This window comes from Denticeps clupeoides, chromosome 3 (assembly GCF_900700375.1).
Source record: "Denticeps clupeoides chromosome 3, fDenClu1.1, whole genome shotgun sequence".
Taxonomy (NCBI): Eukaryota; Metazoa; Chordata; class Actinopteri; order Clupeiformes; family Denticipitidae; genus Denticeps; species Denticeps clupeoides.
The window spans coordinates 31,001,838-31,029,679 of record NC_041709.1 but is presented as its reverse complement, the minus strand read 5'-3'; the positions used below and the strand labels follow the sequence as shown (position 1 = coordinate 31,029,679).

Below are 27,842 nucleotides of genomic sequence, written 5' to 3'. Positions count from 1 at the left end.
TTAGTGTTTTACCATAGTAGTATTGTAGTTTAGTTGCCTTGGGGTGTTGTAGTCTATAGTAATATTTTAATATAGCAGTGTGGAGTATTATAGTGTAGTAGTGTTTTACCGTAGTAGTATTGTAGTGTAGTAGTGTTTTACCATAGTAGTATTGTAGTGTAGTAGTATTGTAGTTTAGTTGCCTAGGAGGGTTAATAAAAGCACTTTCCGTTGAAGAGGTTGCTGTCACAGACACATTTTCATCTTTAAGGGGGTAAAATCTTTATTGATGACCCCAGTCTCGTGTTTAAATTAATTACGTAATTACCCACATTTGCCCAACATGGCAGCCGGGCTCCCCGCGATCAAACTGGATCTTCTGCGCCCCCTGGCGGCTCGACAGCTTGACAGCCTGGCGTGGATCGGCAGAACAGTGATAAACCGTCGATTGGTTTATTGATTAAACACATGTACAGTAAACCCTGGTGTCCACGGGAAATGGCGAAAAGGAAATAAAACAGAAAAAACGTAGGAAAACGTGTTTTGAAATCCATTGTAAATTAAACCAACAGCGCGGCCCGTTCGGTTTTAATAAGACAAAAGGCGAATTTTTTTGTCGCGGCGGTCGCACGACCACCAGGCGGCAGGACAGGACCGCAGCTCGGGGGCCGGACAGGGACGCCGCGCCCTCTGCACGTCCACCTCTCCGTCCCTGCGGGCGTGTGCGTGTGACGTCATCGCGTCGCCCCCCCCCCCACCGCCTCCGGGGTCGCCCGCGGCGCTGAGTCCAACATGGAGTGAAGCGGAGATGGGGCTCGTGCGGGGCCGTCCTCACCGAGACCAGCGACGCGCGACCCTCGCCGCGGCCACCGGCGGCCACCATGGCGGCCACCGGCGCTCTCATGGCGGCGCGGGGCTTTAGGGCGCTGGAGGAGGACGCGCGGCGTCGCGGTTCCGGGGACGACGACGACGACATGCGGACAGGACGCGGCGTCCGCGGCTGAAGCCGGAGAAGATGACTGAGGAGACGCTCCCGGACGAGTGAGTAGCGCGGCGGGGACACGTCCCCACCAACCGGTGGCCTCGGCGACCCGACGCGTCCGCCATTTCTTCCCCCCGAATCGCCCTCATTTGCATACCGTCCTTCATTCATAAAAACGCCGCGCGAACTTTTTTTTAACCGCGACTTCTTCTCCGATTCGATTCGACCACGAGATCGCTTCTGTCGCGGATTGTTTAATTCGTCTATTTTACTTTCATATTTTTGAAAAAACTGTTTTATTATTTTATTTATGTCTTTATCACGCCCATTTATTTACACGCAGGCGAGTTATGGATGGGAATTGTGAAACGTTTGCTTTTATCGATCGCAGGGGGTCCCGGAAGCCGGCAGCACCCCATCAATCGCCGGCCAAAGTTTTTTTTTTTTTTTTTTTTTTTTTTAACTCAGCCCTGCATCAAGCAGACATCTACATGTACAGCATTTATCAGACACCCTTATCCAATCAGTAGTTACAGGGACAGTCCCCCCCTGGAGACACTCAGTGTTAAGTGTCTTGCTCAGGGACACGGTGGTGGTAAGTGGGGTTTGAACCTGGGTCTTCTGGTTCAAAGGTGAGTGTGGTACCCACTAGGCTACTACCACCCCCGTGCGTTCTCTGCCTGTGTTCTCCGAGGCGTCCTGAATAAATAATTACGGCTGTGAGGTTGGTGCGAGTCCCCCCTGCGCCCCTCCAGCCTCACGAGCACCTAACATATTTAAATCACGCGACTGAATGGGTGCAAGTTGTCTAACATGCACCCCAAAACTGGCACATGACTGACTTGTGATGCATGCGAAGCCAAACAGAAGGGCCTTTGTGCCCGAGGATGCATCTCATTTCACTTTCCTTGGCTTCCCTTTAAAAGTTCGGCGGCCCCCACTGGCCAGGGCTTCGAACTGGCGGATTCACGTGACAGGACTGGGCCAGAGATCATCGGCTCGTCGCTGCTAATGAATTATTAACGTAAGAACGCTGCCTGTCCCGCTTTTCAGGCCGAGCGAGTGTCAAAATGCCTGCGGAGGGATGGATACAGCGGAGAACGTTTTTTTGCTCTCGTCTCCTTGTTGTTTTGTCTGTAACCCGGACCGTAGCCGTCGGAAGCATCCGGACACGAGGCACCGCGCCCTGTCGGTAACGCTACAGCGAAGCGGGAAAGGAGACGCTGAGCGCGGCCCTCCGGCTACACGGCTCGGCGCTGATTTCGCATCACTCCACCTCCCGGTCAGCGCGCGGGACGGAATGGAGCCTCCACACCCGGAGGCCTCTCTCCGGCAACGTCTCAGACCAGATTGAAAAAGGGGGGGGGGAATTAAAACAAGAAAAAAGGTCGAAAGCGGCAGTGGGACGAGCGGCCGGGTCGCGGCTCCCGCTGTCGCCGAGTTCCCCGTACGACTTGGATGTACAGTCGGCCACACGTCCTTCCTCTGCTTTATAAATAGACCTGGCCTAGTTTCATCGGTACGTGGGACTTGGTGCCGCGGGGAACGTGAGTGTCCAGGGTTTGGTGCTGTGATCCCGGTTCATATACTGGGAAATGGATTACTCCCAGTCCGGCTCGATAGGCACGTCGGATGTGACCTTGTTCAGGGGGCCGGTCTACTGACCGGCTGAATCGTTCACATGGACGAACACACACACACACACACACACACACACACACACACACACGTTGTACCAACATGTTAAAACTGAGTCAAATGCACTTGAGGATGTGCGTGATCTATAGGAATTTTTCGCACCATGAGGTGAATATAATGCAGTCGTAAAGGCGACCTCTGTCTTGAAAAAGCAGGTGACCTCGTGTGCCAGATTACATTCGGTTGGCCTTGACACCTTTTGATAGTTCAATACACAGATTATTACGTAAAACTGCGGACTTTAAAGCATCCCAGTGGGTCCTGTTTACTTGCGCATCTATGAATGTTCTTTGTGGGATCGTGCTTATCCCACAAGGCAGTAGAATCCCAAAAGGTACACTTTCCTGATAGGCTATCCTCTCCAGGTTAAGCTTACCTTTAAGAGGTTAAAACCTCTTGAAGGTCCCCTATCATGAAAATTATACTTTGTGAGATTATTTAACATTAATACGAGTATAAAAAAAACAGTGGGTTAATAATTTTTTTTTCTGGAAAAACATGGCTTCCTGTTTGTGGCAAACATTGTGGTTGGTGAATGGTGTTGATGACGTCATTTCCGCGAATGCCCACTCAACTTCTATAGGCCGCTCTCCTCCTCGTAAGATTCTGCTGTAACATTCCTTAGTATAAAGGCTCCATCCACACGAGAACGCTCTTCTCTAAAACAGGTTGTCGGGTTCTGAAAAACATGCATTCACACAGGAGCGTTATCTGAAATGTTGTAACCCCCCTCCACACCTGTAAGTGGCGCTGTAACTACCCTCTCTCATTTATTTTACATTACATTTATGCCATTTTATCAGACGCCCTTATCCAGAGCGACTTACAATCAGTAGTGACAGGGGACAGTCCCCCTGGAGCAACTTAGGGTTAAGTGTCTTGCTCAGGGACACAATGGTAGTAAGTGGGATTCGAACCCGGGTCTTCTGGTTCATAGGCGAGTGTGTTACCCACTGGGCTACTACCACCCTCTCTCCTTGTTTGGCGTGTTGGTCTCCTCCGGGGTGAGTTAAACACATTTTGGTATATCTCTCATAGAGAGCTGCTGCAGCACAACCACGAACGTGTCATACGCCATTGTTGTATGTATGACGCGTTTGGGGTCAAAGGTCAGGTTGGAGGTTTGTCTAATATGGCAGCGTATTCACAGAGAAAATATATATATATATGCAGGAATAAATTCACTCTGGAACCCGTTTCAGAAAATAACCGTCCCGGCTCCCCTAAAACACCGTCTCCATGTGGACACGAGGCCATATTGGATAGAAACCCTTTATAAACCCTTTATATTGTTGTGTGGGGTACTGTCCCTACACAGTTCTTATCATGTATCACAATGTCACTAGCAATCACTTTCACTCAGTAAGACAGCCGCTAAACCCGACTGACTGACCAGATCTTTTGTGTTTGTGAATGTGATTGGCTCCCACTTGCTCTGCAATAGAAAATTTCACCTTTCTGCCGCAAGCAATGCGAAGTTTGGCGGGTTTATGTGTATGTACACGCGTGGTCAGGACCTACAGGGGTTTGTATGTTTGTACAGGGCACAACTGGACGTGTGCTTCTGCTGCTGGAAGGGCCTAAAAGTATATTTCAGAAATCCATAATATTGATGGTTGCTGTTTTCAAGCGACACATTGTGGTGAATTAGTGTGGTTTGTGTATTTTTGTGTGTGTTTGTACTCGTATTCGCTCTGTTGCCATGCTTTCCACTTCGCTCCATGGCATAAACAGAAGCAGCACGCCGGTGTCATGTTGTAAGCAGTGTTTCGTCTATGTACCCTGTACATCTTTGTTTCCATGGATACCAGGCCTTCAGCCAGCTTTTTTTTTTTTTTTGCAAACATACAGCTTGCATAAATATGCGAGTGTGCGGGTACTATGACACACACTCGTTTTTTTTTTTGGCTTCAGTCATTTGGCGACACACTTATGCACGCAACGCTTCAAAAGCGGAGAAGTTAAACGCCAATCGCTCCCAAGTTGAGGGCACAGTTCCATGGGCGAGGTTCGGGTTCGTGTGTTGTGCGTCGCTGAGTGCGTGGGAGTTCTGTCAGACCACGCCTTTTAAAGATAATTCTGTTACCGAGCATGAGAACGGAGCTGCTCACAATCAAATGCATCTCATATGTTGATAGAAGGTTAAGCTGCATCTCAGTTTGAGATGTGCAACATTTGAGGTACTTCGCATGCATCTATATATGATATACAGAACCGATGGGACAAACTCTGTTGATGACCTGTCCAACGATGTAGCTGGAGAACAGGGCAGGTTCAGTCTTTACATCCTCGTTTTTAGGGTGTTTGTAAAGTGAAGTGATTGTCACTTGTGATACACAGCAGTGAACTGTGTCCTCTGCATTGGCAGCCATGACAGGCGCCCGGGGAGCAGTGCGTGGGGACGGTGCTTTGCTCAGTGGCAACCGGCAACCTTCTGATTATGGGGCCACTTCCTTAACCGCTAGGCCACCACTGCAATATGTGATGTGAGGCTACATTTAAGAATGGTGCATTGATATTGCCAGCATTGTACCGGTTCGCAACAAAAAAGAAGATTCAAATAAAGACAAACTTGTTCGTTTAAATATGCTAAAACAATTTGAAGGGCACTGATTTGTGAAACCCCCGTTCAAAGAATCATTTCCAGTCCGAACAAACGAACGAATTCTAACACGAGCCCCTCTCTTCTCGCCCTTTTTTTCCGCAGTGATAGCTACATAGTACGCGTTAAAGCCGTGGTGATGACTCGGGACGACTCAAGTGGGGGCTGGCTGGCACAGGAGGGTGGGGGCCTGAGCCGGGTGGGGGTGTGTAAGGTGGTGCCGGCTGACCTGGAGGTGCTGGGCCGCAGTGGCTTCCTCATCCATGGGGAGAGGCTGAAGGACAAGCAGGTACACCCCGCCCTCCTCCTTTTCGTGCATTGTAGGGTCACCTGTAGTTATGTTGACAGTTCTGCTGCTTCCGGAATGTGAATGTGACCCCGCTGGCCCTTGTAAATGGATATTTGCCCCCGAACTCTGAAACAGCCGGCTCTGAGCCCACCTTGTATTGTGCAGGTGATCCTCGAATGCGTCCTGAGGAAGGACTTGGTTTACACCAAAGCTACTCCCACATTCCACCACTGGCGAGTGGACAACCAGAAGTGTGGGCTGACCTTCCAGAGCCCAGCGGAGGCCCGTGCCTTCGACCGCGGTGTGAGGAAAGCCATCGAGGACCTCACCGAAGGTGCCTTGTTGAGTTTGCTCCAGTCAGTTGGATTTGAGACCACCTGTAGTTCTCTTCAGGTCATAGACCACTTCTTTCCTTCTGTTATCCAGGGTCCACAACCTCCTCTTCCACCATGCAGAACGAGGCCGAGTTGGGTGACGATGACGTTTTCACGGTGAGTACCTCCTTTTTCTTTGGTTGCCTTCACAGTTCATACTGGTTTGAGCGTTGAGAAGGAGCATCTACATCCCAGAAGTGGTCTGCAAGGTCGGCATAATAGAAATAATAGAAATCACTACATTAATCACAGTCGCTTTTTGATGTAGCTCCACAACTTGTGTTCGAACCAGAAACCTCGCCTGAGCTGTAAGCATGGTGGAGTGTGCCATTTGCTGCCTGTTTATGTAATGCTTTCAGGTGGAAGTGGTCCTTTTTCAGTCAGATGGGTTGTGTGTGTGTGTGTGTGTGTGTGTGTGTGTGTGTGTGTGTGTGTGTGTGTGTGTGTGTGTGTGTTAAGAAGCACCACTGCTGCCTCTCCTGGCACTTGGTTCCTCATTGTAACTGGTGAAAAAACAGCACATTGTGAGTGTGTGGAAGGGCCGTCCCTGCCCCCCACCCAACCCCAACTGTAAAACTATCATCCGCAGCTGCTTCCTAGAAACCTGCCACTGTGATTTAACACCACGGCGGACTGGGGCTTGCAGTGTCTCACCTCGTGTTGTGCCTCCACATGTGTTCATTCAGTTTTGATGCCTTCAGTGAGAATCTACCAACGTAAATGGTCATGAAAATAAAGAAAACACATTGAATGAGAAGGTGTGTTCAAACTTTTGGCCTGTAATATATATTTCTATTTACAGCATTTACAAGACGTCCTTATCCAGAGCGACTTACAATCAGTAGTTACAGGGACAGTCCCCCCCTGGAGACACTCAGGGTTAAGTGTCTTGCTCAGGCACACAATAGCAGTAAGTGGGATTTGGACCTGTGACTTTGTGGCCTTCTGGTTCAATACTTAATCACGTTTTTTTTTTTTGATTCATGGTTACAGCGACCTCCAACTCCTTCAGTGCGGTACATTTTATACGCTTTTATACCCAAACATTTACATAAAATGGTTATACACACACACACACACACACACACCATATTGTATTTTTAATGAGATCAGTTTACGTTGAGCGTTTTCTCAACACAGTGGCCCCAGTCCCCCCCATGATGCAGCGGACTGCTGTGTAAAAGTGGGAGCTGCATCTGCATGATGCTGCAGCACAGCTGTCTGGTTTGGGAACTGGGAAGTCCGACCAGGCACTCTGGCTCACACAGTCCAGAGCAAAGAAACGGCGAATGTGACCGATGGGACACATACTTCTTTGGCCTTAATGTCGAGACATGTTGTGGGGGAGCGACATGTCAAACACATCCCCAGAATGCCTCAGTTCCCTCCTTGGCAGTGTGGCGGTGTTGTGGTTGGATGTAAAGTGGATTAGGATCAGATTAACGGGTTTTTCACCCATCTCCTCCCACTCGCATCGCTTGTCCTGCGTGCTTCCTGTTCACGTTCTCTTTCACTTCCCGCTCCATCCGTATTTTCTCCTTTCTCGCGTTTTCCTTTCTCAGTTTCACTTCTTCCTCTCTCCCGCTCATCACGGCCCCTCTGTATGTCACGTGTCTCACACTGTGATGAACAACATGCCCGCACCCTTCATTCTGGGATCCGAATCGTTTGTTAGGGGCGAAGTTTGACTGCAGGATATTAAAATCATTTGTTTGCACCGGTCCTCTTAATACAAGATCCACGTTGCTCCGTCTTTTCAGAGCACCACAGACAGCTCGTCCAGCTCCTCTCAGAGACGCGAGCCCTCGCTGCAGACCCTGACTCCCATCAGCCTCTGCGAGCCCCGCCGCCTGGGCCACCTGTGTGAGCAGCACAGGCTGTCCTCGGACCACTACTTCCTGGATCAGGTAACAAGGTTGCACGCTTACGGATTGCACGTTGTTTTTGGGGCAGTGGTGGCCTAGCGTGAAGGAAGCGTCCCCGTAATCGGAAGGTTGCCAGTTCGAATCCCGTGTGCTGTGCTGCTGTGTATCACAAGTGGGGAAAAAAAAAAAAAAATATATATATATATATATATATATATATATATACACACACACACACACATATAAAATAATCAACACACGCAGACTTGTGACATGAATCCTGTAAAGACGGAGGGCGAATGACACACTAGGCATAGTTAACTGTCAAATGAACGGGAGTCTGAGCTTTATCTGGAATGTAGTATATACAGTGGGTACGGAAAGTATTCAGACCCCCTTAAATGTTTCACCCTTTATTTGCTAAAATAATTTAAGTAATTTAAGTTCTCGTTAAATGTACACACGGCTCCCCATATTGCCAGAACAACAAAGAATTGTCGACATTTTTGCAGATTTATTAACAAAGAAAAACTGAAGTATCTCCTGGTCCTAAGTATTCAGACCCTTTGCTCAGTATTTAGTATTGTGATGTAATGCAACCACGAGTCTTTTTGGGCAAGATGCAACAAGTGAAAGTGACCTTTTCTTTTGTTGCTCCCACGGCAACACATTTTGACCAATAAGCAAAGAGAAAGTTTGTGTGGTTTGAAGGATTTTTCCCTGCGTGAAAGGAAACTGGACCAAGAGGAAAATGACCAACCGGTTTAGACCAAAGCAAACGGGTTTAGACGCCCTCAGATTGAAACTCAAACGCTGCTGCTGACGTTACTGTATCTCGTTTCTTTGCAGTCTGGGCCAATGGCGTTCTCGCGGCACGTCAGCTTCCAGGTGGAAGAGGAGGAAGTCGTTCGGATTAACCCGCGGGATCACGTCTGGCTTACAGGCTACGAGGACTACCGCCACGCCCAGCCCGCCCCCCTGCTCCACTCGGAGTGGGCCGACCCCGTCGACGCCTACGTGCACTTCGACAAGAGCGACGCGCCCAAGCATGACTACACCTACCCTTACCCGCTGGGCGGAGGCCACGCCCGTTGGACCCTGGACGAGTTGGGGAAGAAAAGCGCGGTGACGGGCCAGCCGGGGGACGTGGGAGGGCGGCAGCGCTGCGTTTACTGCCAGGACCTGTTCAGCCAGGCGGAGAACGGCCGCGGGCGGTGCCACGAGGCCCCGGACCCGGTGCAGAGGTGCATCCGGCGCGTCAGCTTCATGTGGTGCGCCGACAGCCTGCTCTACCACTGCATGTCCGACCCCGAGGGCGACTACTCGGACCCCTGCTCGTGCGACGCCAGCGAGGAGCGCTTCTGCCTGCGCTGGCTGGCGCTGCTGGGCCTGTCGCTGCTGGCGCCCTGCATGTGCTGCTACGCCCCCCTCAGGGGCTGCTACCGCTGCGGGGTGGCCTGCCGCTGCTGCGGGGGCCAGCACAAGGCCGCCGCCTGACGGCGAGGACCTGGTTTCTACGTGAAAACTGGTACTTGTGAATCTGTCAGCTGGTATAAGCATTTCTGATTGGTGGACAGACTCATTCAGCAGAGGCACTTACGACAGACTGTGATCGTCCCTAACCAGGCCTGTTCAGACCCATCCCCGTCTGCTGGGCAGTATCTGTGTGTGTGTGTGTGTGTGTGTGTGTGTGTGTGTTCGAGCATCTATATATACATGCATATAGATGTTTATATACAGTAGCTGTGTAATATTCTTGAATATTATGACCGTAAGTGAAATCCCTTCGAAATAAGCTGCATTGATGTGTGTACAATCTATGGTAACGGAAACGAACGAATCTAACTCAGGCGACCCCCCCCACCCCCCGGTCCACAGAAACATCTCCCACAGAGGAGGTTACACAGCGAGCTTGGCTTTAAAACTAAATACTGTGTCCGTGCGCATGTTTTTGTCATTTTGGATTATGGGACGCCAAATCCGCTAGACGGGTTTATGTGGACCATCAATAGGACTGCACACAAAGGACAGGACAGGACAGGTTGCAGGAGGGCCTGCATGCATTTGTGGAATGTCTGGGCTGAGGCAGACATATACGAAGAGCTGTGAGACCTGACGTGTGGTGGGCATGTGGACGCTGCTCTGTGCGTGTGGGTGGTCGAGTGGACAGATGACTATCTGTATCTATGTATGTAATAAAACAGTACGGGTGGTATGTATTTAAGAAGAAGCCTCAAACTACCCAGTAAGCTTTACGTGGAATTTTCCTTCTTTCTGTTTAAAGCACAAGAGTTGAAAAAGAAGAAGATAAAAAAAAAAAACGAAAAGCACGGTTTTGGAACGACGTGTCGAGTCGTGGCAGTGAACACGCAGCACCGGTCGCGTTGCGGCCAGCGCCGACCCCGCCCCAGCGGCGTTTACGTTCACGTCTGCCGGCCGGGCAGTAGGTATGGTGCTATCGTTGCCACGGCAACGCGGGGTTGCAGGTCCTGTACACATTTCTGTCTCCTCGGTTCCCGCCTTGTCCGTCGGTGTCGGCCTTTGGCGGCCACGAATGCTGTCGTGAAAGAGGAAAGCGGAAATGTCGGGAGGGCGAGCGTAGGTTTATTTTTCTATCTGTGGTGTGGATTAACCAAAAGCTCATTTAACTATGACAGCAAAGTGCCTGAAGCACCGTGCTCAGCTATCCTCATGTGTATTTCAACTTAATACTAATAATAATAAGTAAATAAGGTATTATATTATGTTCAAATCTTGTAACATTGGTAAGATTTTTTTTTTTTTTACAAATTCACATTTTTACCTCTGTAAAAAGTACATATATATATATATATATATAAAATATCAAGTGTATGATGTACATTTTGAGTTTTATTTTTTTATTGTTTCTAATATGATGAATGCAGCTCTTGCTTTGGAAAAAAAATGAATGGAAAAATGACCTGTGTACATGACAATACATCATGCAGAAACGAACCCAGGCTGAGTGAAAAAGAAGTTGTTTTTTGGTGGTTAATTGTTCTAAAATCTAAAATGTGTGTGTGTGTGAGAGAGAGATGTGTGTGTGTGCAAAATCTGCAAATGAATCTACATGTAAAGTTAGAAATCAATAGAAGCTGTGTGTGTGTGTGTGTGTGTGTGTGTGTGTGTGTGTGCGCGCTAATGCGCATGCATCTGGCAAGCGAGAAGACACAGCGGCTTGGGGAAAAAGAAGCGAGGACAATTTCGTCCTGGAGTGAGACTGCGTCAGTGCGGGCCAGCGGTTCCTAATTCCGCGCTTCGCCGGCCCCATCTGCATAGTCGCCTGTCTGCTGTGTGAAATGTGTGTTTTATGGGTGACATGTCATACGGCACTTTGGACACGGATCATTAGCGTGTTTTACTTGACTGGTGTCGGTAAGGTCACGACCTCTGGCGACGCCCTGCAGAAGGTGTTCTGCTTGAACTGTCCCTGCATGAGAAACGCTGTGTGGTTTTGACCTTGGACGTAATATTGGAACTTTGAAACGTGTGAAAAATTTGCATGGGTTCCAGTTTATGATAAATGCAGCTCTGACCTTTCATGACCCTCGGGGGCATTGGTTCTTTCAGCGGATACACCTGTACCAGCAACTTCTAGCGCCTCACAGGTACGAGTATTTAAATGTAACATTTACAGCATTTACCAGACGCCCTTATCCAGAGCGACTTCCGATCAGTAGTTACAGGGACAGTCCCCCCCTGGAGACACTCAGGGTTAAGTGTCTTGCTCAGGGACACGATGGTAGTAAGTGGGATTTGAACCTGGGTCTTCTGGTTCATAGGCAAGTAGTCGCAGGGACAGTCCCTTCAACCCATCTCCCTTAGGGTGTGGGGACAGAACCTTGCTTAAGGGGACCTCAGTGGCACCTTGGCGATTCGGGATTTGAACCCTTAAGATACAAGTCTGCTTCCTCCTAGATAGGTGTCCCGTTCTGAATCTCGATCCGCCAAGGTGCCACTGAGCAAAGCACCGTCCCCACACACTGCTCCCCGGGCGCCTGTCATGGCTGCCTACTGCTCACTCAGGGTGATGGGTTAAATGCAGAGGACAAATTTCACTGTGTGCACCGTGTGCTGTGCTGCTGTGTATCACAAGTGACAATCCCTTCACTTTAGTGATTGGAGGAGCACAAGACCGAGTGCAAGGTGCTGAATGCTACTTAGAGATGCTGAAGTCCAGATACAACAGGACAGTGTCCAACAATGCATAATAATACCATACCATCCTGTCGGTTTTAATGTTTTGGCTGTTGCTGAAGATAACAGCACCAATGAGGTGATGTGGTTTTGTATAAGTGTCAAATGTTGAGGAGGTGTGTGTGAGGGGGGGGGTGGGGTGTTGAGCTGCTTTGAAGTAGAGCCGTCCTGCGGAGACGACACGTGCGCGATGGACAGCTGTCCCCTGCGTGCCTCTCTACCTCCTGTTCTCAGCCCGTCCTTCACCCAGAGCCCCTGGAGCCGTAATGGCGCAGTGAGGCTCCACCCCCCCCACCCCGCCGCAGAACCCCCGGACTCTCTTCCGAATCTCCCGCTTTTTATTTGTGTCCCGCTTCCCCCTGGACCAGGGTCAGGATGTTATTGTGCGTGTGCAGGACAACAGAGGCCGGTGACGGACACCGCATCCTCCGATCCAGGCGGAGGGATGAGAGAGGAATGTGTTCCCACAGTGCAGTAGGGGACATGGCCAAGGAATGTGGCCATTGTCCCCATGTCTCCACTCAATGGCCCTGTTTGTTTATCATCCGGCAACGTCTAGCGCCTCACAGGTACGAGTATTTAAATGTAACATTTACAGCATTTACCAGACGCCCTTATCCAGAGCGACTTCCGATCAGTAGTTTCAGGGACAGTCCCCCCTGGAGACACTCAGGGTTAAGTGTCTTGCTCAGGGACACAATGGTAGTAAGTGAGATTTGAACCTGGGTCTTCTGGTTCATAGGCGAGTGTTACAGCATGTATCAGAAGACCTTTTCCAAAACTACTTAACATCTGCAGTCGCAGGGACAGTCCCTTCAACCCGTCTCCCTTAGGGTGTGGGGACAGAACCTTGCTTAAGGGGACCTCAGTGGCACCTTGGCCATTCGGGATTTGAACCCTTAAGATACAAGTCTGCTTCCTTCTAGCTTGGTGTCCCGATCCGAATCCCGATCTGCCAAGGTGCCACTTTTTATTTGTGTCCCGCTTCCCCCTGGACCAGGGTCAGGATGTAATTGTGCGTGTGCAGGACAACAGAGGCCGGTGACGGACACCGCGTCCTCCGATCCAGGCGGAGGGATGAGAGAGGAATGTGTTCCCACAGTGCAGTACGGGACATGGCCAAGGAATGTGGCCATTGTCCCCATGTCTCCACTCAATGGCCCTGTTTGTTTATCATCCGCAGGTCCTTGGCAGCGGCGCGATGGGGACTTCATGTTCCTGGTCAAACCGGCAGACAGAACGAAACCGCAGGCTTCAGGGAGCAAAAATCTCATGGCAGAGATCGTCTCACGGGCCATATTTTCCCCCAGCCGCTGCCGAACCGCCACTGCGGTCCCCTTGATCAAGGTAGCGTCCCCACACCACTGCTGCCCACCACTCGCCAAGGGTGATGGGTCATACGCAGGAACGCCTGCTCACTTGGTCAGATGTAGATAACGACGACGACGACAGACCTTTCCGCCGTAACGTAGCATCCATCTCCCCTCGCCGTGGAAGACAACGAGCAAGGACCCCAGGACATGCATTTCATCGGAACTTATCAGGCCCGAATCTCCAGCACGTTCACGATATGGACCGGTGGCCTTCTGGAAGAGATATCTCCTCGCGGTTCGCAAACCAAGTACTTTGGCCGGAAACGGACCTTTGGTGAATGCCGATTATGTGAGCGATGTTATGAGGACAGGTCGTCTAAAAGCATATTTTACACGTTTTAAATACAACAATCCTACAATCGCTCCCATACAAAATAAATATGGTCACTGATCTGATCATTTGACAACAACACGTGTGGACCGGACTTGCGGGAATACCTGGAAAGCTCGTTTTTTTCGTTAACATATGTAGTGTAGCCCCATTCTGGGGCGGTGGTGGCCTAGCGGTTAAGGAAGCGGTCCTGTAATCAGAAGGTTGCCGGTTCGAATCCCGATCTGCCAAGGTGCCACTGAGCAAAGCACCGTCCCCACACACTGCTCCCCGGGCGCCTGTCATGGCTGCCCACTGCTCACTCAGGGTGATGGGTTAAATGCAGAGGACACATTTCACTGTGTGCACCGTGTGCTGTGCCGCTGTGCATCACATGTGACAATCCCTTCACTTTGTATCACTTTGGAGAGCAGCTGGTGACCCCACCCTCCCCTCCAGCCAGCGGTGTCCTGGGATTTTACCGGATTGAAGGGTGACCCTTGGGATGGCCCTGCCCTCCGACGCGAGCCGCCTTTTTTAGCGTCTTTGGCAGCATCGCCCTGCAGTCTGGCTTCTCCAAAGGCTGCATGTGCCGCTGCCAAGACTGCTGATCCTTCCCAGGATGTAGCTGGGGCCGGGGCCACAGGAAGGGCACGGTGAAAATTATCCGCACGAAGCTTGCCTTTTGGGCGCTGGCCCGATGGTGGCCGTCGTCCTGGCGTGGCGCTCCGAGGGCTATTCGTAGACACAGGAAGCCCTCGGTTTCCCTGCGGAGGAAGGAAGCCGACGGCGGGCGCTGACTTCAGCCAGGCCGCGCCAACAGCAACACCCGGCGCCGCGCCTGCCGGCACTCGGGCCCTGAGCAGACCACTCCATGGGCTTCAACAAGTGAACTCTTGACAGGCGGACTTTTGCGAAACTGAGAAATGCCATGGACTAGACCGGCATTAAAATATCCCAGAATCCCACTATACTGTCCTCAGGCTTGGCACTCCCGAGTACGTTTACGGCATTTACCAGACGCCCTTATCCAGAGCGACTTACAATCAGTAGTTACAGGGACAGTCCCCCCCTGGAGACACTCAAGGTTAAGTGTCTTGCTCAGGGACACGATGGTAGTAAGCGGGGTTCGAACCTGGGTCTTCTGGTTCACAGGCGAGCGTGTTACCCACTAGGCTACTACCACCCTACATTTAGATCCGTGCGCCAGGTCCAGAGGTCCAAATGATTGACGCAGATGTCGAACGTAGCCGCACAATTCCAAGGTTCAATTGAGATGGAGCTTCTAACAGCTACAGTAACGACAGCATCTGCCAGAAACCTACAAGCAGACATGGCCGCCCTTGTACCGTTTCGGCACCTTGTGATTAGTCGGAATTTACAAGTGCACCGTTCAAACGCTCTAGCTGGATAGATGGATGGAAAGGAATCTATAGACGGTTGTGATCAGAGAGCAGCCCACCCCTCCGCCCCCTCCCCGTCCCGCTCAGAGGGGGAATGGTGCCTGGGCCTAATTTAAATAGGCCCCGGCGTGTCTGCCCGTTTCCCTCTGTTTACCCGGGTGAAATCTGAAACAAATGTGAACGCCCCCCCACCCGCCCCATGCTACCTCGAACGGAGGCATACGAGCTCCCTTTCATCTCCGCGAGCATCGTACCGCACCCTAACCTGGAAAACTGCTGCGTTCCACTCCGTCCCGGCGTTTTAAATGGACCCGCTTCGTAATCCCAGCTAATTGGTTGCGTGTGGGGGATTTTACTGGTGAGAACGTTTACTGCGGGCTGGAGTCCACGAGCGAAATGGTTTAACCCTCCATGCTAGATTTAAGGTTCGAGGGGCTTTAATGCAGGATTACGTTACGGACGAAGTGTTGTGCTAATTGTCCATGCAAATGAGCCGCCCTTTAGCTGACTGGGGTCCGTCTGGAGGCCACCCAAAGGAGCAAGTCTGGCGCTGAGGTTTCTGCAGAATCTCAGCTGTGTTTTACGGTGCAAAGAAATAGAGGTAGGGCGTGTGACTTTGGAAAAAACGGCAGGTTTAGAAAGAATCCAACCAAATGTTTGAAAAATGTGCTCCAAAATGCAGAAAAAGGGGGGAAAACTCTATAATCTAATAATGGTGCTTGATCAATGTTAATTTGCTTACATTATTATCACATTTGACAGAAAATTATACCATAATTCGACACTACATAATATTGTGCACCGATGCTCGGCGGTTCAAACCCCTTTAGTGTCTATCGACAACGCAAACAACGCCACATGACATCATGAATATGCAAATTCATGCATTTAGCAACATCTACTTCAGATACTTCCAGTAGGAGATAGATGACCCCACCTAGGGCAGAGATAGCAGAGCAGGTCACTTTTACCATTTACTGTTGACCAGGGCAACACGAACTATCTTGCTCCCTTATGTCAGTAATTCATATTTTTAAAAATGAAAAGATGCTACCTCTCTCCTGCACACTGGGAGGATCAAGGTTGGTTGAATTCTGGTCCAATAAAGCTGCTGATCAGTTCATCCATTTTTCACCTCATAATTGTGAATGACAGTTGAGAAGTGGGGGTGTGGTTTCAGGGCCTGCAGAGGACACGCCCTTAATGTTTTTCATGATTTTTAAACCTAATTTAAAAAAGGAATAAATTACTCCCATCAAGTTGGTTAATAAACATGTGATAAGACTTTTTAAAATGCATTTTATAGAATGTTAACATAGTACAACATGCCAGTATCTGGCCATAAAAACCCACTTCAGGACTAACTTGAGAAGCTCCTAAAACCTGAACCCACACTAACCCTCCATAGATCAGGTTCCGTACAGCTGGCTTTTATGAATGGCTCTGTGGTATATGGTGGTAGTGGGTAAGACACCCACATTATGAAGCACCACAAAGTCCCAGGTTCAAACCCCACTTTAGCACCGTGTCTCTACTGGGACGGTCCCTGTAATGAAAGTAAAGTCATTGTCATTATGAGGTGTGTCTGTGGGGACGGCGCTTTGCTCAGTGCAACCTTTACGTGGTGCAACCCTAGGCTACCACTGCCCCGCCCAGTAACTACTGACTGTAAGTCGCTCTGCATAAGGATGTCTGATAAATGCTGTGAATGTAAATAGTGGACAACAGGAAATACCCAGGTCATCACTGTAGCAGCCACCAGTGGTTGGGAATGCCAATGGCGATGGCATGGCAAGTCACACATGAAAGGTAAAGCAGCGCACACACACACCCCCACATACACATTTTATTACATAAAAAAACAAACATAGAAATCAAGGCATAGAAATCAGTTTGCTTTATTCAAATCAGCGGCTGGCAGTATGCTGTGAACAAAGCCTAAAAACAAAAAAAGAACCTACATTAAGTGTACTTGGCACTGCAGGAGTGCATATGATATATATAAAATATTAATATTATATATTCAAACATATGAATTTGAAGTGCCGCTGATATTCACACAAGTACCAAACAGACAAAAATAAAAAAAAAGTTTCAATACCAGCGTTTCCATCTTGTCCAGGGCTACCCGTTCAGATAACCCAGCAGTTTTCCCATAACCCACACCCACCAGATCATTGCTAGAGCTGAGACCAGGGAAATACCAGCTCCTGAAAGGTCTCAAAATGCTAAATCACAATCCTTCCATTATTTTTCCCCCCATTTAAATGTTGAACATTCAGGCTCAAAAAAAAATATATAACACAGAATAACAAGAACATTTTTTTAAACCCACACCTGAAAAGTGAAGTGGAGAAAACAAAAGAAAAAAAAAAAAACATAGTTCTGACTGGAATTTCTAACAACTTCTACATGGATCAGCTATGGAATGAAATACCATTTAAAACCATCGGGAATGGTCCTCATTGGGTAACTGTTCTGAAAGAGCACAGTGATCAAGAAAGAATATGAAGTGTGTGAGTTATTGGATCCCTTCCAGATAATCCCACACACAGTGTGACCTCTACTACTCCCCTGTAACCCACTGTTCAACATTCCATCTAAGGCTGAAAGTGAGAGAGACTTTTTAAAAATTCATCCTCCGTAAACGGGAATTCACAACACATTTGACACTCCTGGCCATTAATAATGTCGGCGTCATCATCATATGCATCAACACAATGAAACACTTAAGGGACGTTAATTGCCTAATAAGACAGATGATAAAACATCTAGGTCTATCTTATTTCAGCCTTCCATAAAGGTTCCATGACTCATATGTATTCATCATTCTGTTTAAGTTGCTATTGTCTTCAAAACCTCTGGCTGTAGCAGATAGACTGCTGCCCAGTGAGAGTAGGAAAAAAGTGGAGATGGGACAAATGATCCCATGTTTGTATAAAGAATAAAAAGAGAGATTGAGTAAGAGTGTGTTTGTGTGTGTGTGTGTGTGTGTGTGTGTGTGTGTGTGTAGGGGTTCTGAGGGGTCAGGTCAAGATGGTTTTATCTGACCGTGACCCCAAGCTTCTCAAGGACCCTGACCCCTTTCTCCTGGTACTCCTCGCGTGTCAACCAGAAGTTGTCCTTATCCTTCATGATGTCAGCCAGTACCGCCCCTCCCAAGAACACCATGTGCTTACGCCGCGGCGGGTCCTCGATGCGGATTTTAAATTTCTGTTCAGAGGAGGAGGGGAGATAGTTAAAAACTGCTTCTTTTATCTGACTGATACATGACTTGCATGTGTGAGTTTCTGTTCTGCTAATCAGGTTCTCCTCCACAGGAGCAGAGGAAACATTTCAGTGGCGATGGCGCCACCTGGTGGCTCAATGCACATTTCTGTGACTGTTTCTGAGCCATTTTCTGCACAAATGCCTTAAGTTCATTGGCAAAAATCTGTGTGAGCATTTGGGGTTTAAATGCAAACAGCGCACATGTCGGGTTTTATTTCTACTCACAGATAGCTTGTCCACGTCGCCCTTCAGGACCCTCTCCAGGTACAGCTGCTTTAGCTCACGCTCCAGACGGGAGGGCAACCCAGGATACATGGTGGAACCGCCTGACAGGACGATGTGCTTGTAGAACTCTGGCCTGAGAGCAGAAACAGGGTTCCAGTGACCAGAAACTAGAGGTGGGAACCTTCACTGGTCTCACTTTTCAACTCGATCAATGCTTCGATTATACATGCGTCACACGATTATGTTTTTAAGATGAGAGTTCAGGCCTCGTTCCCACGGACGTCCGAACTAGACATTCTTCTGGGGTTCGGGGTGAACGCAGACCATTTTTTACTCAATAGAGAAAATCAAAGTCACACGAGCGTCCGGAACCAACACGTTCGGATGGCATCAAATAAACGTTACATTCAACGTTTTCTTGGCATCAATTTCAGCGGAAATCCTGGTGAACATTAAACAGCGTGAAGCGGAATCTTGTGAAATGCCACTCGACTGCAGCTACAACAGGTTCGGAGGGCCGAATGCCCATGTGGACGAGGCCGAACTCCTACCTGGAGCTGTACTCGGATCAGGCAGCCAGAGTCACTACCGGCACTAGCTTTTAACTAGAATTTTCATATCGACTCCAGAAAATCAATAATCAATTATCGTCTGCACTGCATCGCGATGCATCGATTATGAGATGAATTTCAACAGCCCTGCTAAAACCGTCGTAGGTTCACCTGGTGTCGATGTCCGCTGCCTGTATGGTGTTGAAGAGCAGCTCGGCCACACCCACCCCCTCCACATTGATGAGGTGGGGCTGGAACAGCGCCTCTGGTGCCTCGAAGCGCTCGCCTCCGACTTTGATCACACGGCCATCTGGCAGCTGCGTGGAGAGACGGACGGATGAGTTTACGCTCATTGCGTTCATGTCCTCCTGGCCGGAAAATAAAACTGGCCCAACTGTGGCAGGAAGTGGCCCAAGTGTCGTCATTTCCAAACCAGGAAATGACATCAGAGCCAGAGGGTAGTGAGAACATTATTGTGGCAGTGGACGCCGGCCAACATGACACTACCATCATTTATGGATTGTTGCTCATGGATCGGCAGGAGCTAGTGTCTGTTTCACTGCCTCAGCTTCCATTCTCGCACAAAACGCAACGCATCACTTCTTGTTTTAATTTCAGCTCCGTGATTCACTTTAAGCACCAACATATTTTCATTAAGTTGCCTTTCTTGTACAATTGTTGTGCAAATAAAGAAGTCAATATAGCCTATACGCAAAAAAAAAAAAAAAAACCTGTAAAAACTGTGGTGTTCAATGGTCTAGTGATTAAGGAAGCTTGTGGATTCAAATCCCGAGCCGCCAAGGTGCCACTGAGCAAAGCACCGTCCCCACACACTGCTCCCCGGGCGCCTGTCATGGCTGCCCACTGCTCACCAAGGGTGATGGTTAAATACAGAGGACACATTTCACTGTGTCACCATGTGCTGTGTTTCACAATGACAATCACTTCACTACGGGCCAAAAGAGTACCGATGAAGGGCAGTCACGCTGCACCGCCGGAATGGAAAGTGTCCTAGAACCGAGGGACCCGTAGAAGACTACTTTCTTCTCACCGTGTAGGACTCAACCAGGACGGTGGTCTCCAGCGCCAGCTTCTGCTCCTGCTCGATGTTGTAGCCCACGTAGCACAGCTTCTCCTTCATCATGCGCACCGTCTCGAAGTCCGCGGAGTGGTTGAAGGCGTAGCCCCTCAGCAGCAGCAGCTACAGCGGCGAATAAGACAAAAAGCCGGTCGCTGAAAATCTCCACACGATTAATATCGGCATCTGTTCATTCCCTCCGCGGTCAGTGTCCAAGCAGTGTGTTCTTCCACATTTTTACAAAAGAATTTCCATGGCTTTTCAATTACTCAAATGCAAATGACCATATGTTCTCTGAGATTTCTGTGGAAAAAAATTTCACAAAGAGTCAAATTTACCAAAATATTGTATATATTGTGAATAAAAACATTTCTTGTGCAGTTTTACAGGAATGATGTACTTTGTTATACATTCACGTGTCGGTCAGATTCCAGTGACTTTCCCAGAGCTTTATATGTGCATTTCGTATCCCATGACCTTTCCAGGTTTTTACTGACTGTACCTTGATGAGGTAGCGTGTGATGTCTCGGCCCGCGATGTCCAGGCGACGTGTGAGGTGGGGCAGAGAGAAGCCCTCGTACACTGGGCAGATGTGGGTCACGCCGTCGCCGGAGTCCACCACCACACCGGTCAGCAGCCCTGCAGGCGCACAAATGAAGGCTATCAATTCTTAATATTCATACTTATTACTCAAAAACCAAGGAGATTTGGTGGGGACAAAAATGCTTTTTTGTTTTTTAACAATGTTTTTTTGCACAGAAAAATGAAATCAACACAAAACAACAATACGGTCATTTTTTCCTGTTTGTTTGTGTTACTGTAAAGTTGTCACGTATGCTTATATGGTTCTCACCATATGTTCTCAATAATTGGAACTGGAATGTGTACTCGATCACATCAAAACACCTTCAGAATTCAATTGACTTCTAACTAATATAACTACACTATAGGTTGCATTGGCTCAAAAAATAAAATGAAAATTTGCAGGTCTACATGTCCACAGAGGTCCATACCTTGCAGGAATATAGTAAGTATCAACAACTTGATCTCCTAGCCCGCAACACGATGGACGTTACATTTCAAGCAACGCTTTTAGCCTATTCTGCTCAGGTTTGATTTGATGTAATGGTACGGTAGTCATAATAGTTGAGAATGGAGCAAAGATGGAGTCGTTTACATTGAATTTGCCTTCATTTATTCCCATATCCTTATGGTGCTAATTTCCCCACAAAAATAAGTCAATACTAGACAAAAACTAACTTTAGTGTTTATTACCAGCATCTTTCCTCCATTCCTAAATTGCTGATTAGTGTCATCGTCCATAAAATAATCTTTAAATGTTGGAGACCACCCAGCCTCAGAACGATGCTGTTCAGGTCATGATGCCGTGGCCACAGCTGTGTTTCCCATCACCCACTGCAGCTGGCGGGTGGGCTCCGTCGGGGGCCGGAGGACAAGTTCTGTTCAATCGGTTGATTCATTCATTGAAGTAAGAAAGCCCTAAGTGGTCTACAGGCAGAATCATAGCCATTCTGCTGGAAACCGAACTCAATGCGTACCTTGGGCGTACAGAGTCAGCACGGCCTGAATAGCGATGTAAACTCCAGAGAACTGATACGTCTCGAACATCACCTGACAGAGAAGACGGGAGAAAGAGAGAGACATCAGTTCCCAGCCTCCACTGGAATCACCCTCCCGCTGATGGCGCGGTGATGGACATCCACATTACACCAAGTACAGATCCCTGCCATGTCAGCAACACTGTCAGTTTTATTTAAGAAGCTTCTAGACTCACACACACACACACAGAAACATGTGCATTTAGGTTGTATTCATAGATTTGTACAGGTCCTTCTGCATATTGTGATAAAGTTCATTATTTCCTGTAATGTACTGATAAACATTAGACTTTCATATATTTTAGATTCATTACACACAACTGAAGGTAGTTCAAGCCTTTTATAGTTTTAATATTGATGATTTTGGCATACAGCTCATGAAAACCCAACATTCCTATCTTCAAATATTAGCATATTTCATCAGACCAATTAAAAAAAAAATCATGTTCAGTTATGCACTCAATACTTGGTCGGGAATCCTTTTGCAGAAATGACTGCTTCAGTGCGGTATGGCATGGAAGCAATCAGCCTGTGGCACTGCTGAGGTGTTATGGAGGCCCAGGATGGTTCGATAGCGGCCTGAAGCTCATCCAGAGTGTTGCGTCTTGCGTCTCTCAACTTTCTCTTCACAATATCCCACACATTCTCTATGGGGTTCAGGCCAGGAGAGTTGGCAGGCCAATTGAGCAAAGTAATACCATGGTCAGTAAACCATTTACCAGTGGTTTTGGCACCGTGAGCAGGTGCCAGGTCGTGCTGAAGAATGAAATCTTCATCTCCATAAAGCTTTTCAGCAGCTGGAAGCATGAAGTGCTCCAAAATCTCCTGACAGCTAGCTGCATTGACCCTGCCCTTGATAAAACACAGTGGACCAACACCAGCAGCTGACATGGCACCCCGGACCATCACTGACTGTAGGTACCTGACACTGGACTTCAGGCATTTGGGCATTTCCCTCTGCCCAGTCTTCCTCCAGACTCTGGCACCTTGATTTCTAAATGACATGCAAAATTTGCTTTCATTTCTCTTCTGCTGCTGTTTCTGGTTCAAAAGTGGCTTGACCTGGGGAATGCGGCACCTGTAGCCCATTTCCTGTGCACGGTGGCTCTGGATGCTTCTACTCCTGACTCAGTCCACTGCTTCCGCAGGTCCCCCAAGGTCTGGAATCGGTCCTTCTCCACAATCTTCCTCAGGGTCCAGTCACCTCTTCTCGTTGTGCAGCCACACTTTTTCCTTCCCACAGACTTCCCACTGAGGTGCCTTGATACAGCACTCTGGGAACAGCCTATTCGTTCAGAAATGTCTTTCTTGCTTGAGGGTGTCAATGATGGCCTTCTGGACAGCAGTCTTACCCATGAATGCGGTTTGGAGTAATGAACCATGCTGGAAGTTTTTAAAAGCCTCAGGAATCTTTTGCAGGTGTTTAGAGTCAATTAGTTGATTCAGATGATCAGGTTAATAGCTCGTTTAGAGAACCTTTTCATGATATGCTAGTTTTTTGAGATAGGAACGTTGGGTTTCCATGAGCTGTATGCCAAAATCATCAATATTAAAACAATAAGAGGCTTGAACTACCTTCAGTTGTGTGTAATGAATCTAAAATATATGAAAGTCTAATGCTTATCAGTACATTACAGGAAATAATGAACCTTATCACAATATGCTAATGTTTTTTAGAAGGACCTGTATATGAGTTGCTATAGAAATAAATATTAATTGTGTCTTATGGGGACACACACCTCGATGATCTTCTCTCGGTTCTTGGTCGGGTTCATGGGCGGCTCGGTCAGCAGGATCTTGCAGTTGCGAGAGTCGATGTTGAGCTTCTCTGGGCCAAAGGTGTAGTCCCACAGGTGCTTCATGTCGTCCCAGTTACGCACGATGCCGTTCTCCATGGGGTAGTTCACTTCCAGCATGGAGCGCAGTTCGCTCGCCTCGTCCCCCACCATCAGGTCCTGAGGGGGACAAGGGTCAACCAGAAGCACAAAACCACTTTAACATTGCATTCAGTCTGTGGGACACGTCTGTAATCATGACAAGACCAAAACAAAGCAGCGCAATACCCATTTAATAGGCATGGTAAAATTTTACTTTCATCCTATTTTACTTTCATCCAAGTCAGCTGGAGTTTCCCCTAAAATGATTTTTACAATTCGGGCTAGTCTCGACAAAAATTGGTTCTACTAATAACACATGATGGGCGAAGGGGTTAAAAACAGTACATAATAACCTGATTTGGACAAATTATGCACATTCATTACTTAAGTTCAGATACCGCTGGTGAATGTTACTCCGCTACAAGTGAAAGTTGTACAGTCAAATTTTTACTAATTACTAGCTTTAAAAAAAAAAGCAAACAAAAAAAACATTTTTAATAGTTCATCTTTCAGTGTAGTTTGGCATTATTGGCACAAAACATACATTACCTAATTCCTCTGACTAGGCTTGTAGAACCTCAAGTATAAGGAACTGGTTGAAGTTTATTTTTAATTATACCAGTTTTTACTTGCTAACCTTATAAATTACATTTAGAAGACAAGTCTTGCCATTGAGGTCAAAGCCATTTCACTGCCATTTTGGACAAGTTAATGTGATTTCTAGTTGAGGTTCATTGCAAAATTTACTCCCAGATAATAAAATTTTTGCACACCTCACTATGTGCGCAGGTTGGACTGCGAGTTTTTGTCGGCCATTATATAGCAGAGAGGAATTAAAAGGAATTCATCTTTAAAGATATGAACATCCCTGTCACAGTCCATCGTCTGCATAAATGCAGTGCCAGTGTTTTACTTCCTTTTACGGTTATAGATTACATCTGTATACAGATTAGAGTGAAGAAAAAATGACAATATTTGTCTTTCAAATGTAGTGAAGTAAAATTCACAAGTGAAGTAGATGCTCAAAAACTGTACTTAAGTACAGTTCTCAGGTGAATCTACTTTGTTACGGTCCACCTCTGATTATAACCATGGTTGGCATGTAAAAAAAAAAATTGAAAATGAATCTGCTGAAAAGGAACGTAAAACAATTAAATGCATATATATATATATATATATATATATATATATATATATATATCTCACACACACACACACACACACACACACACTGACAGACCAGTAGCTTACTGTAGTGTGTATTAGTACATTACAATCTAGAAATCTCAAACATGCTGTCCTGAAGCAGTCATGGCCGTCTGCTCTTTAACTACACACCGTAACTCGATACGAAACAGAAAAAGGAGAGAAAATAAATAAATAAATAAATAAATAAAACTGCCAGGTCGTGCGGAATATTCTACACTGATGATGAATTTTTGTTTTATTTCCCTCTACCAGCGCAGCGTTGGTTTCTGGTGACCTTTCACCCCCCCCCCAACATCTGCAGAAAACGTCAGCCCAGCTGTGAAGACTACAAACCACACTGCGTTGGACAAATCTGCCCAACGCTGACAGGAAGCCGCAGAAAAATTGTAAAAAGCCAACATGTGCTTCTACCGGGACAGGAAAAGCTGAACTTCAGCCTGAACAGGCACTCTGCTACGGTAACCTGCGGGATCTAACAATTTTCCAAAACAGTAACATCTCTATCCGATCTGGCCTTGCACGCCACACATACGACTGGTGAAATGTGCGTGTTGCTTTATGAGGGCTGCACTGTTGTGCGGGGTGTGTGTCGCTTTAAATGGAAATGGCTTAGTGAATTATGAAGTTATTTATTTGGCGCACCCCCTAAAAACAGGAGTTTTATATATGCTGTTTATGCGGTCACCAAACATTTAATACCGTAATAATTAATGTATTAATACTTTTTATTAAAAAAAAAATAACTCTGGATTTAAGGATTACTTGTCATTTTTAATTATATTTAAGGCCTTAATTTTCCAAAATAGCCATGAGGTTTGCATTCGTCTCAAAAACCAGCGGAATGCGTTCAGCACAAAAAAAAAAAACCTAGGCATGAACTTTGAACGCGGTGCGCGCAGGTGACTGCCGAGTGACGCGCTGCGCGGAAACACCGTTGTGCCGTGCGCGTCATAGAAACGAACGAGTTTCAGAGATAAGCGCATTCAGTCTGAAAGGGCCTCCATTCCGCGTCGGCTCCACAGCACGTCCCTGACCACGTTTCCGCGTGGACGCAAGGTTTTTTAGAGAAAAGCGGTCTCGTGTGGACGGGTCACAGAGCGCAGCCGGTTTTCTGCAGGAAAGCTGCACCTCGGCGAGCGGCGCGTTGGCAGGAGGGTGCGTCAATCACGTCTGCAGGCTCCTCCCCTAAACGTTTGTTCATAAAAATCATCATTAAGGTGTCAGAAATAATTAAACACCCGGGTGGGTAGTTAGTTCCTCTTCTCCTAGATAACTAGCAAGCGGTGCATCGGACAGCACCGTATGTGACATCAGCGAACGGTGCCCACGTGTCTCTGTTCACGTACATGCAATTATGAACCCTTTGCTCGTCTCACAGAAGTCGGTAAAAGAGGAAGCTTTCGGGCGGCGGTGCCTTCAACACTTCCATATATAGGCCGGGCGGCAAAGACTGCAGGCGGGTTAACCGGGGCGAGGGACAGGGGACGTCGTCCAGGTGCTCAGAAGACGAGGGGAGAACCAGGACACGCCAGGGCCGAAGCGAAAAAAACGAACGTTACGTGGTTTAATGAGAACTGGAACACGCACGCTTCTCGCGGCCCAAAAAAGTGCAAAGTGGGAACTCACACGGGCAAAAAAAGGAAATCTATTTATAGCTATGAAAGCAGACCGGGGGGCACAAACAGACCCGCGCACACACATAGCTCACACACACGTACCATCTTTTTACTACTCTGTTACTCGTGGGGGGCGGAGTGGGAGCGGGCATGGAGGAGACGACAAAAGCAGAAGGTCAGAAAAAAAAAAAAAAAAAAAAAAAAGAGGAAGTGGACAGACCCAGACAGGTGGAGTTAATATGGCGAGAAATAAAATAAAATAAAAGCCTGAAGACCATGAGCGCGATGAGATCCAGAACGCGAAGCAAAGACGAGCTCCGCCCTGTAGGGTCAGTTAATGTGTAACGGAGGAGAATCACACCCTGATAACCCGCCAAAACCAGACGTCCGGATCGCTGGTTCCGCAGCCCGCTGTAAAAACACACTACACGACTTCCTGCGGACACCAAATCTCACGCAGGAATCGTGACGTTCGTCTGGCCTATATTTGGGCACGGTAGGGCAGAAGGACGTTACCTTGATCTCGATGTTGCCCACTTTGGCCGTGGAGCGGATGATGGGCCGCCCCACCAGCGCGGGGAAGATGTGCTCAGGGAAATTAGAGCCCGCATATCCACACTTCACAAACTGGAACGCAGGGAGGGAGGGAGACAGACAGACAGACAGAGAGAGACATCATCAAAAATGTAGCAGAGCTGCACCCTGTAAAACCAACCAGGACCATACGAGCTACAGGCTGATGTGGGCGCATCTTATGACCCCATAAGAGATTAAATGATGCTTATCTACTGGTCACTGTAGGGCCCGATATCAACTTAAGGATAATTAATTCAAGTAGACGTGGGGGGGGACCCACATTTTAGTCCCGATCTCCTGACCCAGGGATGCTGGCTAGCTGGACCCCCCAAAACCAGGAGGAAGGAGACGAACGGGCGCTAATTCCACGTGCTACTGTGGAAAATGCGCGACAGCGAATGAATCAAAGAGCCGGCGAACCGGAGCTGGACAGCCTGGCGGGTCGGGGGGAGGAAGCCCGGGCAGCCGCCGTTAGCGAGACACTTCCTGTTTCTGCTGCGGCGCTCCTTCCGCGCTCGGGGGGAAGAGAAAAGGCGCGCCGCCGCACGCCCGCTCACCCCGGTGCCGTTGTCGCAGACCACCACCTTCCGTCCCTGGCTGTCCATTTCCTCCACTGCGCGAGTCCAGCGGCCCTGTCCTGCACCAACTTTCTCCGGCGAGGCGGAAACCGCGACCCGGCTGTCCTGACGCGGGCTTCTTCCGGAACGTCGAGCACGTGACCTGGTCTG

At 48.2% G+C, this 27,842-nt stretch overlaps 2 protein-coding genes and 1 long non-coding RNA gene across 6 annotated transcripts; 2 read left to right on the top strand and 1 right to left on the bottom strand.

Annotated features, from left to right (window-relative positions):
* The first annotated feature begins 748 nt into the window (after positions 1-748).
* Positions 749-10,574, top strand: spred2a (sprouty related EVH1 domain containing 2a). Its single transcript, XM_028972340.1, has 6 exons — positions 749-1,020; positions 5,367-5,550; positions 5,716-5,884; positions 5,977-6,041; positions 7,685-7,831; positions 8,639-10,574. Exons 1-6 carry the CDS (start codon positions 995-997, stop codon positions 9,284-9,286), a joined length of 1,239 nt encoding a protein of 412 aa, XP_028828173.1. The 5' UTR covers positions 749-994; the 3' UTR covers positions 9,287-10,574.
* actr2a (actin related protein 2a) lies at positions 6,330-27,842 on the bottom strand. Of its 4 annotated transcripts, none has more exons than XR_003749095.1 (10): positions 27,672-27,842; positions 27,055-27,165; positions 23,576-23,791; positions 21,777-21,849; positions 20,720-20,856; positions 20,191-20,340; positions 19,311-19,456; positions 18,589-18,721; positions 18,069-18,306; positions 6,330-6,379 (listed from the first exon to the last, which is right to left on the bottom strand). XR_003749095.1 is itself a non-coding variant. In XM_028972355.1 (9 exons), the coding sequence occupies exons 1-9, from the start codon at positions 27,717-27,719 to the stop codon at positions 18,136-18,138; spliced, it is 1,185 nt and encodes a 394-aa protein (XP_028828188.1). In that variant the 5' UTR covers positions 27,720-27,842; the 3' UTR covers positions 16,925-18,135. The 4 variants fall into 4 exon arrangements, 2 of the variants coding, with proteins under 2 accessions (XP_028828188.1, XP_028828189.1); XR_003749094.1 differs by lacking the exon at positions 6,330-6,379 and adding an exon at positions 10,898-10,944 and having other exon boundaries at positions 18,068-18,306; XM_028972355.1 differs by lacking the exon at positions 6,330-6,379 and having other exon boundaries at positions 16,925-18,306.
* LOC114785942 (uncharacterized) lies at positions 11,874-13,790 on the top strand. Its single transcript, XR_003749144.1, has 2 exons — positions 11,874-12,576; positions 13,191-13,790. It is a non-coding gene; the product is annotated as an uncharacterized LOC114785942 (long non-coding RNA).

Excerpts from the sequence above, each read along its gene's own strand:
- spred2a (XM_028972340.1), top strand. The coding sequence starts at position 995 with ATGACTGAGGAGACGCTCCCGGACGA. Across the intron at positions 5,885-5,976 it reads CATCGAGGACCTCACCGAAG|GGTCCACAACCTCCTCTTCC; the intron begins GTGCCTTGTTGA and ends TCTGTTATCCAG. Across the intron at positions 7,832-8,638 it reads ACCACTACTTCCTGGATCAG|TCTGGGCCAATGGCGTTCTC; the intron begins GTAACAAGGTTG and ends GTTTCTTTGCAG.
- actr2a (XM_028972355.1), bottom strand. The coding sequence starts at position 27,719 with ATGGACAGCCAGGGACGGAAGGTGGTGGTCTGCGACAACGGCACCGGG. Across the intron at positions 27,166-27,671 it reads TCTGCGACAACGGCACCGGG|TTTGTGAAGTGTGGATATGC; the intron begins GTGAGCGGGCGT and ends CCTGCGTTCCAG. Across the intron at positions 19,457-20,190 it reads TCCTGGTTGAGTCCTACACG|CTGCCAGATGGCCGTGTGAT; the intron begins GTGAGAAGAAAG and ends CTCTCCACGCAG.